The sequence below is a fragment of the Polistes dominula genome, unplaced genomic scaffold (genome assembly GCF_049000335.1).
Source record: "Polistes dominula isolate Pdom_NZ unplaced genomic scaffold, Pdom_raw_medaka contig_514, whole genome shotgun sequence".
Lineage (NCBI taxonomy): Eukaryota > Metazoa > Arthropoda > Insecta > Hymenoptera > Vespidae > Polistes > Polistes dominula.
The window spans coordinates 1151-15994 of NW_028300974.1; the positions used below are offsets into that span (position 1 = coordinate 1151).

The following is a 14844-nucleotide window of genomic DNA, read 5'->3' on the forward strand; positions in this document are numbered from 1 at the left end:
GAAGAGGAAGAAGAAGAGGAGAGCCGACGTCCCCCGGGTCCGAGTCTAATCCTGAGAGACCCGCCGGAAACCGTCCTGACCCTGGGGGTGATTCCCCCCATAGCCCTACACATCAGCCCGTACCCCTCACACAGAATCCTTTCCTCTCCCTTCCCACAGATGATGCCGGAGGGAGTAGTTTAGATAATGGGGGGAGGGGGCCCTCCCCTTTGTGGGCGCGGGGCGGCCTCGTCGTCCGTCGGGCGGTCAGTCTCCTCCTGGTTCTGCTGGAGGGCGTGGGGGGGTTGGGCGTCGTCGCGCCAATCCCTCCTCGCCCAACAGCGATCAGGGGGTGCTGATCCGTCTGATTGAGGCGGCGGGAACCGTCCAGGAGTTGGAAAACGCCGCCCAAAGGGTGGCGGAGTTTTTCAGCTCTCGTGCGCAGCGAAGGGGAGGGGAACAGGGGGGGCCTGATACCCAGACGAGGGGGAGGAGACGTCCCAACCGAGTCCATCCTACACCTATCCCGCCGGAAGGGAGTCAGGAGAGAGTGCGTCGGGCGACCCGTCTCCAGCAACTCTACCGAACCAATCGGCGGCGGGCCATAAGGGAGGTGGTTTCGGGCCCGCCCACGGCATGTTCCATTGACCGTGAGCGGATCCGAGACCACTTCGTGGAGGTCCACCGAGTTAGAGAAGCTGGGGGCGGCGACCCCGACGTACTCGTGCAGCAGCCCACAAATTCTAAATCTGGATGTGGCCCTGACCGCTCCCCTGGGAAGGATGGAGGTCTCTGCCAGGCTCAGGAGGATGAAGAACTCATCCCCTGGACCTGATGGGGTCCTCTACTCCGACCTAGGACGAGCGGACCCAGGATGCCACATCCTAACATCAATTTTCAACGCCTGTTTGAGGCTGGGTGCTGTCCCTGACTCCTGGAAGGCTTCCATTTCCATTCTCCTCCCCAAGAAAGATAATCTGGACTCCTTGGACAGCTGGCGCCCGATAGCGATGGGGGATACAACCCCAAAGCTATTCGCGGCGCTAGTTGCCCATCGCCTAACCGTCTGGGCTCAGGAGGGGGGAAGCTCAGTGCGTCTCAGAAGGGCTTCCTCCCCTACGAGGGTTGTGTGGAGCACAACTTTGTGCTCCAAGAAATTTTAACAGATAGTAGGAAGAAGGGGAAAGAGGTAGTGGTCGTGTGGTTGGACCTGGCCAATGCTTTTGGTTCGGTCCCCCACACGACCATCTTTGAGGCCCTCCGGCAACATCATCTGCCTCCTCTTTTCCTAAACATAATAAAATCCTACTATGAGGGGGTCACCACTAGGTTCAGGACGGCGGATGGCTTAACCGATCCCATCCCTATCCGCTCAGGGGTACGTCAGGGCTGTCCCCTGAGCCCAATTGTATTTAATCTTAGCTATGGAGTTTTTGTTGCGACCACTCGCGGGCATCAACGTCGGCTACCGGATCCATGATCAAATCTTCAACAGTCTGGGGTACGCGGACGACGTTGCCCTCATAGCTAAAATCCCGGGCCGGCATGAGGACGCTTTTGGCGTCAATTGACGAATCTGCGCGTTCCAGGGGCCTCAAATTTAACGCGAACAAGTGTGCCTCCCTCCATATTGGTGAGGGAAGGCGAAGAAATAGAGTCCAGGGCACGCGTTTTAAGATCGGCGGAGAGTTGGATGAGGCCCCTGGAGGAGGGGGAGGCTTACTCCCACCTCGGCACACCGACCGGATTCAACTGCGCACAGACGCCTGTGGAGCTTCTCTCCCAGGTCATCAGGGACATCAGAGCGGTGGATTCCAGCCTCCTTGCCCCTTGGCAGAAGCTCGACGCGGTAGCTACTTTTGTACTGCCGCGCCTCGACTTCTGTCTGGGGGGATCACACGTGGAGAAGGGTCCGCTGAAAGTCGTGGACAAGGTCATCAAGCGGATGGCAAAGGGGTGGCTACATCTCCCTCAGCGTGCGAGCGCGGAGGTAGTGTTCCTGCCCCCCAGGGAAGGTGGAGGAGGGCTCCTCCCGCTCGGGGACCTCGCCGACATCCTGACAATATGCCATTCATTTAAATTATTAACATCTAAGGATCGCGGCGTCAGGATGTTGGCGTGGGGCTCACTGAGGGAGACAGTGGCCTTCCGTTTAAAGCGCGATCCTCGCGGTGATGACCTTGCCCAATACCTGTCCGGGAGCGTCGAGGGAGACCTCTCAGGACCTTCGGCGGACACTTCCTCATTGTGGTCGAGGACTCGGAATGCCACCAGAAGAGGAGCCAATACATTTGAAATCCGGTGGGAATGGTGTGGGGAGAGCCAGGAACTCTCCCTGGTGTGTCGGGGTGGCAGGGGCCACCCAGTTAGAATCACTCCCGCGAGTAGAGAGAAGGTCGTGGGTAGGTTGAGGGCTGCAGTGATATCCTGGTACCGTGAGCGTTTGCTCGCCAAACCCGACCAGGGCAAGGTGTATGAGGTCACCTCACGGTCCAGGATAGCAAATCATTTCATGCGGAGTGGTAGAAACACCCGCTTCGCCGATTGGCGCTTCGTCCACCGAGCCCGCCTTGGTGTTCTCCCCCTTAACGGGGCGAGACGCTGGGGGGACGGTGACAAGCGTTGCCGGCTATGCGGGGATGTGGAAACCATTCCGCATGTCTTGAACCACTGTGGCCCCCACTCTGCCGCACGACAATTTAGACACGACGCCATTGTCGAACGCCTCTTCAAGGCAAACCGCGCGCGTGGAGTCGTCCGCGTGAACCAGGCTGTTGAAGACGCGAGCCCCCCTAATAGGTTATTGCGGCCCGATATTGTTATAAGAAATGAAGATGAAAAGAAAATTGTAATTATCGACGTATGTGTGCCGTTCGAGAATAGAAGGGAGGCCATGGACATAGCCCGCGAGCAAAAAATTAATAAATACACCCCCCTAGCTAACGACTTGCGTGCTCGCGGGTATGAAACCGTGGTCCTCCCCTTCGTAGTGGGGGCATTAGGCGCCTGGGACCACAGGAATAAGGAGACCATCGACCGCCTTAAAATAAGTAAATTTTATAGCGCAATGATGAGGCGGTTGATGGTCAGCGATACGATTAGGTGGTCCAGGGACATTTACGTAGAACATGTGTCCGGTAACCGACAATATTAGCGGCGATACCTTGCCTTATATATAGACCGAGTTGCGACCAATGTTATTTGTATTTATTTATTTATTTATTATTCTTTATATACTTTTCTTATTTATTTATCTATTATATCTATGTATTCACATGTATGTATTATATTTATATGTATATTTATATTTGTATCATTTTATAATTAATTTCTATGTCAAAAGCTGATAAATATTTATTATATGTACCACCCTTTGGGGATAATTTTGTATTTTTCACCCCTTAACCGGGGAAGTTTTTGTAAAATTTTAAAATAAATCTGTTCTTATCAGCTTAATATCTGATACGCAATTCATAGAATTGCCAGAATATTAGCTATATTTTTGTAACTGGGCGGAATTCCGGAGCTTGCTTCGGGTCCGCCGCGGGTTGAGCCAGTATTGCAGTACCGCTGGATTCAGCCCAATAATCTCTATTTAAAAAATAAAATACTTAAACAGGTCCTACACTTTGGTCTTAGTCGAAAAAGTGTCCAAGTGTCCGGAGAAAATTTCGTTATTTTAATTTTTTCGAGTTTCGCGGCGTATAGTTAAGTTTTTTCGCGTGTTTAGTGTTTAGTTGCGTGTAAAGTTCTTTGGATTATTTATTTTTATTTATTTTATAACGTATGTTAATTTTATTTTAACGTGTCGTGTTGTCCGTTGCCGTAATTACGGGAAATTTATCTTTGTATATATATTTATTTCTGTAAAATTCAAATTTCCGTAATTACGGCAATATCTAACGTATATCAATCTAATTATTTGACGTATTGCGAGTGTTCATTTATTTATTTATTTATTTAATTGTTTAATTTATTTATTTATTAATTAATTTATTTATTCTATTTATTAATTAATTAACGTTAATTAATTGTGTTAGTTAACGTTAATTAATTAAGTGTTTTATTTCTATTTCTGTTAATTGTTCGTCTAACACTCGCAAATACGTCAAAATCCTTTATTCTATTTATTTTATTTATTTATTTATTTATTTATTTATTAGTTATTGTGTATATTTGTTTTAAACCATTTTAATTAAATTAATTAAAATCGGTTTAAAACAAATATCCACCGGGTGATTAAAATATCTTACTCGGTCAAGCTAGGGGGTTTAAATCAATTTATTTAACTTATTTATTTATTTCTTTATTTAATTCTATTATATCTTAATTAAATTTAATTTAATTTATATAATTAATACGATCGTAAGATATTTTAAATCACCCGTTAAATTAGATTGATATACGTTCGTTACGAAGATTCGAAAATACCCTTGACCTTATTTACCCAACTTTCTCCTATCCTTTGTTTTCCTTTCAAACGTTAAATCCCCAACGTTCACAGATTTATCTGTCAACGTTGTTTCCTTCCCCTTTCCTTCCCCATCCTCTTTCGAATCTTCGTAACGTGTGAACGCGTGCGTTTTATTTATTTATTTATTTTTTATTCGTTTTATTTATTTAAAATACGCTGCGCCACACGTGTCACTTGGACACGATTAAAAAAGGCAAGGAAGGCGGGCTCTGTACCGACTGGGTAATTGTTCGTCTGCCGGTGGATGCCGGCTATCCTACGCGACGCCGTGAGCGAGACCTGTTTTATCGTCGACCGATAAAACATATTTTAAATTATCGACTGTGGCCACCGGTGGCCACTAATACATTTTATTAATTTTATTTTATTTTATTTATTGACTTTTTTACTTATTTATTTATTTTATTCTATTTTATTTTATTTTATTGACGTTTTATTTATTTTATTTTATTTTATTTATTGACTTTTTTTATTTATTTATTTATTTTATTCTATTTTATTTTATTTATTGACGTTTTATTTAACTTAATTTATTTTATTTATTAACCTTTTTCTTATCTATTTTAACTTATTAACTTTATTTATTTTAATTTATTTTACCTTTTCTTTTCATTTTATTTAATGACTTAATTAGTTATTTTATCTATTGACTTTTTAATTTTATTTATTTTTATTCTATTTATTTATTGACATTTTATTTATTTATTTTAACTTATTTATTAACCCTTTTTTCTTTTATCTTATTGACTAACTTAACTTATTTTAATTTATTAACTTATTTATTTTATTTATCTTATTTTATTATTTATTCCTATTTATTTTCTTTATTTATTTTATTTATTAACGTATTTATTTTATTTTTTTATTATTTTATTTATTATTTATTATTTATTATTTATTTTTTATTAATATGACATCGCTCACGGCGGCCCAGGTCGGTGCGGAGGACGTTAGGGAGATAATTATATTAAACCCTACCGTCACAGAGCTTCGGTGCGAGCTCTGTCCTGCCGAAAAAATAGGCAGGATGCACCGCGATGGTCGTCGAGATGGGATCTTTGCGGGGGGGAGGAGGCACGAAGATTATATTAAACATTTAAAAAATTATCATAAAGAAATCAATTATAAAATAATACATAAATGTGCGGTGTGTGGTTACATTGGCGACGGGGTATATGCCCGTCGTCAGGTAACCATGCACCACAAAAAGATGCACATGCCTCCGCCCCCCCCTCGTAATGCGCGTGTTCCCCCCAGAACACCCTCACCACCACCGCGTATACCCTCTCCAGACTCGGACTCCGGGGATTCATTCGCCAACGTCGCGCGGAGGCGGGTGAGAAACCCCGAGCCCACGGTCCCCCCAACACCACCCAGAAGGAGGACCCCACCACCCGCAACACCCTCTCCACCAGAACCACCAGCCCCCGAACCCCTTCCAGAAGAGGAACCACGGAGGCGGGTGACAAGGTCTCAGTCAAGGGGCCCCCGCACACCATCCAGGAGGACCCCGTCACCCGCCCGTCACCCCCCAACACGACCAACCCAGTTGGAGCCCCTCCTGGAGGAGGGGGAAAGATCCGTCGGCCCGCCCCTCCCCACGCCACGGAGTCCGCCTCCCACAGCAGCAAGGAGGGTCTTCAGGGGGCTTCTCTCCCTACGTCAAACGGGAGCCCGTCGAAGGATGGTCTACTCACCACCGCAGTCGCCGGAGCAGGAGGTGGCCACGAGCTGCGCTCCGGCGACCCTCACTACGGCAACGACCACCACCACAACCTGCACGGGCTCCCTTCCATCGACCAGGGCAACGCCACCACAGGGAAGAAGTCCCCCTGTACAGCCGCCAACACCATCTGGGCGGCCACCAACACCACCCCAGCAGCTGCCAACACCACCGGAGCACCTGCCAACACCCCCCCTCGGCCGCAAACACCACCTGAGCGGCCGCAAACCCCGCCCCCGCAGACAAACCCTGAACCCAGGAGGGCGGTGGTACAAGGAAGGGGAGCAGACCCTCAGGAGCGGACTCCGCCCCCATCAAGGGAGGGGGAACAAGAAGAGGAATGGAGGCTGGTGGGGAGTGGAAGAAGAAGTGGAGGGGGAAGAAGAGGAAGAAGAAGAGGAGAGCCGACGTCCCCCGGGTCCGAGTCTAATCCCGAGAGACCCGCCGGAAACCGTCCTGACCCTGGGGGTGATTCCCCCCATAGCCCTACACATCAGCCCGTACCCCTCACACAGAATCCTTTCCTCTCCCTTCCCACAGATGATGCCGGAGGGAGTAGTTTAGATAATGGGGGGAGGGGGCCCTCCCCTTTGTGGGCGCGGGGCGGCCTCGTCGTCCGTCGGGCGGTCAGTCTCCTCCTGGTTCTGCTGGAGGGCGTGGGGGGGTTGGGCGTCGTCGCGCCAATCCCTCCTCGCCCAACAGCGATCAGGGGGTGCTGATCCGTCTGATTGAGGCGGCGGGAACCGTCCAGGAGTTGGAAAACGCCGCCCAAAGGGTGGCGGAGTTTTTCAGCTCTCGTGCGCAGCGAAGGGGAGGGGAACAGGGGGGGCCTGATACCCAGACGAGGGGGAGGAGACGTCCCAACCGAGTCCATCCTACACCTATCCCGCCGGAAGGGAGTCAGGAGAGAGTGCGTCGGGCGACCCGTCTCCAGCAACTCTACCGAACCAATCGGCGGCGGGCCATAAGGGAGGTGGTTTCGGGCCCGCCCACGGCATGTTCCATTGACCGTGAGCGGATCCGAGACCACTTCGTGGAGGTCCACCGAATTAGAGAAGCTGGGGGCGGCGACCCCGACGTACTCGTGCAGCAGCCCACAAATTTAAATCTGGATGTGGCCCTGACCGCTCCCCTGGGAAGGATGGAGGTCTCTGCCAGGCTCAGGAGGATGAAGAACTCATCCCCTGGACCTGATGGGGTCCTCTACTCCGACCTAGGACGAGCGGACCCAGGATGCCACATCCTAACATCTATTTTCAACGCCTGTTTGAGGCTGGGTGCTGTCCCTGACTCCTGGAAGGCTTCTATTTCCATTCTCCTCCCCAAGAAAGATAATCTGGACTCCTTGGACAGCTGGCGCCCGATAGCGATGGGGGATACAACCCCAAAGCTATTCGCGGCGCTAGTTGCCCATCGCCTAACCGTCTGGGCTCAGGAGGGGGGAAGCTCAGTGCGTCTCAGAAGGGCTTCCTCCCCTATGAGGGTTGTGTGGAGCACAACTTTGTGCTCCAAGAAATTTTAACAGATAGTAGGAAGAAAGGGAAAGAGGTAGTGGTCGTGTGGTTGGACCTGGCCAATGCTTTTGGTTCGGTCCCCCACACGACCATCTTTGAGGCCCTCCGGCAACATCATCTGCCTCCTCTTTTCCTAAACATAATAAAATCCTACTATGAGGGGGTCACCACTAGGTTCAGGACGGCGGATGGCTTAACCGATCCCATCCCTATCTGCTCAGGGGTACGTCAGGGCTGTCCCCTGAGCCCAATTGTATTTAATCTTTGTATGGAGTTTTTGTTGCGACCACTCGCGGGCATCAACGTCGGGTACCGGATCCATGACCAACTCTTCAACAGCCTGGGGTACGCGGACGACGTCGCCCTAATAGCAAACTCCCGGGTCGGCATGGAGACGCTGTTAGCGTCTATTGAAAACTCTGCGCGCTCCAGGGGCTTCAATTTTAACGCGAGAAAGTGTGCCTCCCTCCATATTGGTGAGGGAAGGCGAAGAAATAGAGTTCAGGGCACGCGTTTTAAGATCTGCGGAGATTGGATGAGGCCCCTGGAGGAGGGGGAGGCTTACTCCCACCTCGGCACACCGACCGGATTCAACTGCGCACAGACGCCTGTGGAGCTTCTCTCCCAGGTCATCAGGGACATCAGAGCGGTGGATTCCAGCCTCCTTGCCCCTTGGCAGAAGCTCGACGCGGTAGCTACTTTTGTACTGCCGCGCCTCGACTTCTGTCTGGGGGGATCACACGTGGAGAAGGGTCCGCTGAAAGTCGTGGACAAGGTCATCAAGCGGATGGCAAAGGGGTGGCTACATCTCCCTCAGCGTGCGAGCGCGGAGGTAGTGTTCCTGCCCCCCAGGGAAGGTGGAGGAGGGCTCCTCCCGCTCGGGGACCTCGCCGACATCCTGACAATATGCCATTCATTTAAATTATTAACATCTAAGGATCGCGGCGTCAGGATGTTGGCGTGGGGCTCACTGAGGGAGACAGTGGCCTTCCGTTTAAAGCGCGATCCTCGCGGTGATGACCTTGCCCAATACCTGTCCGGGAGCGTCGAGGGAGACCTCTCAGGACCTTCGGCGGACACTTCCTCATTGTGGTCGAGGACTCGGAATGCCACCAGAAGAGGAGCCAATACATTTGAAATCCGGTGGGAATGGTGTGGGGAGAGCCAGGAACTCTCCCTGGTGTGTCGGGGTGGCAGGGGCCACCCAGTTAGAATCACTCCCGCGAGTAGAGAGAAGGTCGTGGGTAGGTTGAGGGCTGCAGTGATATCCTGGTACCGTGAGCGTTTGCTCGCCAAACCCGACCAGGGCAAGGTGTATGAGGTCACCTCACGGTCCAGGATAGCAAATCATTTCATGCGGAGTGGTAGAAACACCCGCTTCGCCGATTGGCGCTTCGTCCACCGAGCCCGCCTTGGTGTTCTCCCCCTTAATGGGGCGAGACGCTGGGGGGACGGTGACAAGCGTTGCCGGCTATGCGGGGATGTGGAAACCATTCCGCATGTCTTGAACCACTGTGGCCCCCACTCTGCCGCACGACAATTTAGACACGACGCCATTGTCGAACGCCTCTTCAAGGCAAACCGCGCGCGTGGGGTCGTCCGCGTGAACCAGGCTGTTGAAGACGCGAGCCCCCCAATAGGTTAGTTACGACCTGATATTGTTATAAGAAATGAAGACGAAAAGAAAATTGTAATTATTGATGTCTGCGTTCCGTTCGAGAATAGAAGGGAGGCCCTGGACATAGCCCGCGAGCAAAAAATCAATAAATACACCCCCCTAGCTAATGACCTGCGTGCTCGCGGGTATGAAACAGTGGTCCTCCCTTTCGTAGTAGGAGCATTAGGCGCCTGGGACCACAGGAATAAGGAGACCATCGACCGCCTCAAAATAAGTAAATTTTATAGCGCAATGATGAGGCGGTTGATGGTCAGCGATACGATTAGGTGGTCCCGGGACATTTATGTAGAACATGTGTCCGGTAACCGACAATACTAGCGGCGGTACCTTGCCTTATATATAGGCCGAGTTGCGACCAATGTTATTTGTATTTATTTATTTATTTATCTTTATATATACTGTTTATTTATTTATTATTATATTTATGTCTTCTCTGTATGTATTATATCGTCATGTATATTTATATCTTATATATTATTTTTTTCATTTTTATATATTTAATTTTGTATATCAAAAGCTGATAAATATTATTCTATGTATACCACCCTTCGGGGATAATTTTGTATTTTTCACCCCCTAACCGGGGAAGTTTTTGTAAAATTTTTAAAAATAAATCTGTTCTTATCAGCTTAATATCTGATACGCAATTCATAGAATTGCCAGAATATTAGCTATATTTTTGTAACTGGGCGGAATTCCGGAGCTTGCTTCGGGTCCGCCGCGGGTTGAGCCAGTATTGCAGTACCGCTGGATTCAGCCCAATAATCCTATTTAAAAAATAAAATACTTAAACAGGTCCTACACTTTGGTCTTAGTCGAAAAAGTGTCCAAGTGTCCGGAGAAAATTTCGTTAATTTAGTTTTTTCGAGTTTCGCGGCGTATAGTTAAGTTTTTCGCGTGTTTAGTGTCTTAGTTGCGTGTAAAGTTCTTTTGGATTATTTATTTTTATTTATTTTATAACGTATGTTAATTTTATTTCAACGTGTCGTGTTGTCCGTTGCCGTAATTACGGGAAATTTACCTTTGTATATATATTTATTTCTGTAAAATTCAAATTTCCGTAATTACGGCAATATCAACGTATATCAATCTAATTATTTGACGTATTGCGAGTGTTCATATATTTATTTATTTATTTAATTGTTTAATTTATTTATTTATTAATTTATTTATTTATTCTATTTATTAATTAATTAACGTTAATTAAATTGTTAGTTAACGTTAATTAATTATAGTGTTTTATTTTCTTTATTTTAATTGTTCGTCTAACACTCGCAAATACGTCAAAATCCTTTATTCTATTTATTTTATTCTATTTATTTATTTATTTATTTATTAGTTATTGTGTATATTTGTTTTAAACCATTTTAATTAAATTAATTAAAATCGGTTTAAAACAAATATCCATCGGGTGATTAAAATATCCTACTCGTCAAGCTAGGGGGTATTAAATCAATTAATTAATTTATTCTATTTTATTTCTTTTATTCAACTTATTATATTTTAATTAATCTTAATTTCATTTATATAATTATTAATACGATCGTAAGATATTCTAAATCACCCGTTAAATTAGATTGATATACGTTCGTTACGAAGATTCGAAAATACCCTTGACCTTATTTACCCAACTTTCTCCTATCCTTTGTTTTCCTTTCAAACGTTAAATCCCCAACGTTCACAGATTTATCTGTCAACGTTGTTTCCTTCCCCTTTCCTTCCCCATCCTCTTTCGAATCTTCGTAACGTGTGAACGCGTGCGTTTTATTTATTTATTTATTTATTATTCGTTTTATTTATTTAAAATACGGGGGGGGTAAAAAGGGGGGGGGGGTGGAAAAATGGGATAATATTTTTTTTTTTTTTTTTTTTTTTTTTTTTTTTTTTTTTTTTTTTTTTTTTTTTTTTTTTTTTTTTTTTTTTTTTTTTTTTTTTTTTTTTTTTTTTTTTTTTTTTTTTTTTTTTTTTTTTTTTTTTTTTTTTTTTTTTTTTTGGGGGGGGGGGGGGGGGGGGGGGGGAGGGGGGGGGGGGGGGGGAAAAAGGGGGGGGGGGGGGGGGGGGGGGGGGGGGGGGGGGGGGGGGGGGGGGGGGGGGGGGGGGAGGGGGGGGGGGGGGGGGGGGGGGGGGGGGGGGGGGTGCGGTTCCAGGGGCTATTTTAAGGAGAAGTGTGTCCCTCCATTTGGTGAGGGAAGGCGAAGAAATAGAGTCCAGGGCACGCGTTTTAAGATCGGCGGAGATTGGATGAGGCCCCTGGAGGAGGGGGAGGTTACTCCCACCTCGGCACACCGACCGGCTTCAACTGCGCACAGACGCCTGTGGAGCTTCTCTCCCAGGTCATCAGGGACATCAGAGCGGTGGATTCCAGCCTCCTTGCCCCTTGGCAGAAGCTCGACGCGGTAGCTACTTTTGTACTGCCGCGCCTCGACTTCTGTCTGGGGGGATCACACGTGGAGAAGGGTCCGCTGAAAGTCGTGGACAAGGTCATCAAGCGGATGGCAAAGGGGTGGCTAATCTCCCTCAGCGCGCGAGCGCGGAGGTAGTGTTCCTGCCCCCAGGGAAGGTGGAGGAGGGCTCCTCCCGCTCGGGGACCTCGCCGACATCCTGAAATATGCCATGCATTTAAATTCTAACATCTAAGGATCGCGGGTCAGGATGTGGCGTGGGGTCACTGAGGGAGACAGTGGCCTTCCGTTTAAAGCGCGATCTCGCGGTGATGACCTTGCCCAATACCTGTCCGGGAGCGTCGAGGGAGACCTTCAGGACCTTCGGCGGACACTTCCTCATTGTGGTCGAGGACTCGGAATGCCACCAGAAGAGGAGCCAATACATTTGAAACCCGGTGGGAATGGTGTGGGGAGAGCCAGGAACTCTCCCTGGTGTGTCGGGGTGGCAGGGGCCACCCAGTTAGAATCACCCCGCGAGTAGAGAGAAGGTCGTGGGTAGGTTGAGGGCTGCAGTGATATCCTGGTACCGTGAGCGTTTGCTCGCCAAACCCGACCAGGGCAAGGTGTATGAGGTCACCTCACGGTCCAGGATAGCAAATCATTTCATGCGGAGTGGTAGAAACACCCGCTTCGCCGATTGGCGCTTCGTCCACCGAGCCCGCCTTGGTGTTCTCCCCCTTAACGGGGCGAGACGCTGGGGGGACGGTGACAAGCGTTGCCGGCTATGCGGGGATGTGGAAACCATTCCGCATGTCTTGAACCACTGTGGCCCCCACTCTGCCGCACGACAATTAGGCACGACGCCATGTCGAACGCCTCTTCAAGGCAAACCGCGCGCGTGGGGTCGTCCGCGTGAACCAGGCTGTTGAAGACGCGAGCCCCCCAATAGGTTACTTGCGGCCAGATATTGTTATAAGAAACGAAGAGGAAAAGAAGATTGTAATTATTGATGTATGCGTCCCGTTCGAGAACAGAAGGGAGGCCATGGACATAGCCCGCGAGCAAAAAATCAATAAATACACCCCCCTAGCCAATGACCTGCGTGCTCGCGGGTATGAGACAGTGGTCCTCCCTTTCGTAGTAGGAGCATTAGGCGCCTGGGACCACAGAAACAAGGAGACCATCGACCGCCTCAAAATCAGTAAATTTTATAGCGCAATGATGAGGCGGTTGATGGTCAGCGACACGATTAGGTGGTCCCGGGACATTTACGTCGAACATGTGTCCGGTAACCGACAATACTAGCGGCGGTACCTTGCCTTACATATAGACCGAGTCGCGACCAACATTACTTATATCTATTTATTTATTTTTTATATTGTCATTTATTTATTTATTATTTTGTCCATTTACTTATTTAATGTTTATTTATTTTTTATTTATTTATTTTATTATTTCTTATTTGTATACTCAAAAGCTGATAATATTTCTTTATGTACCACCCTTCGGGGATAATTTGTATTTTCACCCCTAACCGGGGAAGTTTTTGTAAAATTTTTTAAATAAATCTGTTCTTATCAGCTTATATCTGATAGCAATTCATAGATTGCCAGATTTAGCTTATTTTTGTAATGGGGGAATTCCGGAGCTTGCTTGGGTCCGCCGCGGGTTGAGCCAGTTGAGTCCGTGGATTAGCCTTTTTTAATACTAAAAGTACCTTGGTTAGTGAAGTGAAGTGTCCGGGATTTGTATTTTTTTTCGAGTTTCGCGGCGTTAGTTAGTTTTTCGCGTGTTTAGTGTTTTAAAGTTCTTTGGATTATTTATTTTATTTATTTTGTAGTTTTTTATTTTCTTCCGTGTGTGTTGTCCGTTGCCGTTTACGGGAATTTACCTTTGTTTTTTTTTTTGTAAATTCAAATTTCGTATTACGGAATACCAAGTATATAATCTATTTTGACGTTTGCGAGTGTTCATTTTTTTTATTTATTTATTTGTTTAATTTTTTTTAATTTATTTATTAATTTTTTATTTATTCTATTTATTATTAATTAACGTTTATTAAATTGTTAGTGTAACGTTAATTAATTAAGTTTTTATTTTTTTAATTGTTCGTCTAACACTCGCAAATACGTCAAAACTCTTTATTCTATTATTTTATTTATTTATTTTTATTTATTATTTTAGTTCTGTATATTGTTTTAAACCTTTTATTATTATTAAATCGGTTGAAACAAATACCACCGGGTGATTAATTCTTACTCGGTAGCTAGGGGGTTTAAATCAATTTATTTACTTATTTATTATTTCTTTTTAATTTATTTATTTATTATAATTTTTTATCTATATATTATACGATCGTAAGTATTTAATCACCCGTTAAATTAGATTGATATACGTTCGTTACGAAGATTCGAAAATACCCTTGACCTTTTTACCCAACTTTCTCCTATCCTTTGTTTTCCTTTCAAACGTTAACCCCACGCAGATTTTCTGTAGTGTTTCCCTTTCTCTCGTTCGGCGACCCTCACAACAGCAACGACCACCACCACAACCTGCACGGGCTCCCTTCCATCGACCAGGGCAACGCCACCACAGGGAAGAAGTCCCCCTGTACAGCCGCCAACACCACCCGGGCGGCCACCAACACCACCCCAGCAGCTGCCAACACCACCGGAGCACCTGCCAACACCCCCCCTCGGCCGCAAACACCACCTGAGCGGCCGCAAACCCCGCCCCCGCAGACAAACCCTGAACCCAGGAGGGCGGTGGTACAAGGAAGGGGAGCAGACCCTCAGGAGCGGACTCCGCCCCCATCAAGGGAGGGGGAACAAGAAGAGGAATGGAGGCTGGTGGGGAGTGGAAGAAGAAGTGGAGGGGGAAGAAGAGGAAGAAGAAGAGGAGAGCCGACGTCCCCCGGGTCCGAGTCTAATCCCGAGAGACCCGCCGGAAACCGTCCTGACCCTGGGGGTGATTCCCCCCATAGCCCTACACATCAGCCCGTACCCCTCACACAGAATCCTTTCCTCTCCCTTCCCACAGATGATGCCGGAGGGAGTAGTTTAGATAATGGGGGGAGGGGGCCCTCCCCTTTG

The 14844-nt window shown here is 47.4% G+C and overlaps 1 protein-coding gene, 1 non-coding gene and 1 pseudogene across 2 annotated transcripts; all 3 read left to right on the forward strand.

Annotated features, from left to right (window-relative positions):
* Positions 1 to 3389: 3389 nt before the first annotated feature.
* Positions 3390 to 3569, forward strand: LOC149032314 (U2 spliceosomal RNA; annotated as a pseudogene).
* A 4509-nt stretch (positions 3570 to 8078) lies between these two features.
* LOC107073783 (uncharacterized protein T26G10.4-like) lies at positions 8079 to 10039 on the forward strand. The gene is made up of 2 exons (XM_089173362.1): positions 8079 to 8833; positions 9997 to 10039. Exons 1-2 carry the CDS (start codon positions 8079 to 8081, stop codon positions 10037 to 10039), a joined length of 798 nt encoding a protein of 265 aa, XP_089029488.1.
* LOC149032315 (U2 spliceosomal RNA) lies at positions 9954 to 10135 on the forward strand. The gene has a single exon (XR_016176848.1). It is a non-coding gene; the product is annotated as a U2 spliceosomal RNA (small nuclear RNA).
* Positions 10136 to 14844: the final 4709 nt, after the last annotated feature.

Excerpts from the sequence above, each read along its gene's own strand:
- LOC107073783 (XM_089173362.1), top strand. The coding sequence starts at position 8,079 with ATGGAGACGCTGTTAGCGTCTATTGAAAACTCTGCGCGCTCCAGGGGC. Across the intron at positions 8,834-9,996 it reads GCCAATACATTTGAAATCCG|CTTAATATCTGATACGCAAT; the intron begins GTGGGAATGGTG and ends TGTTCTTATCAG.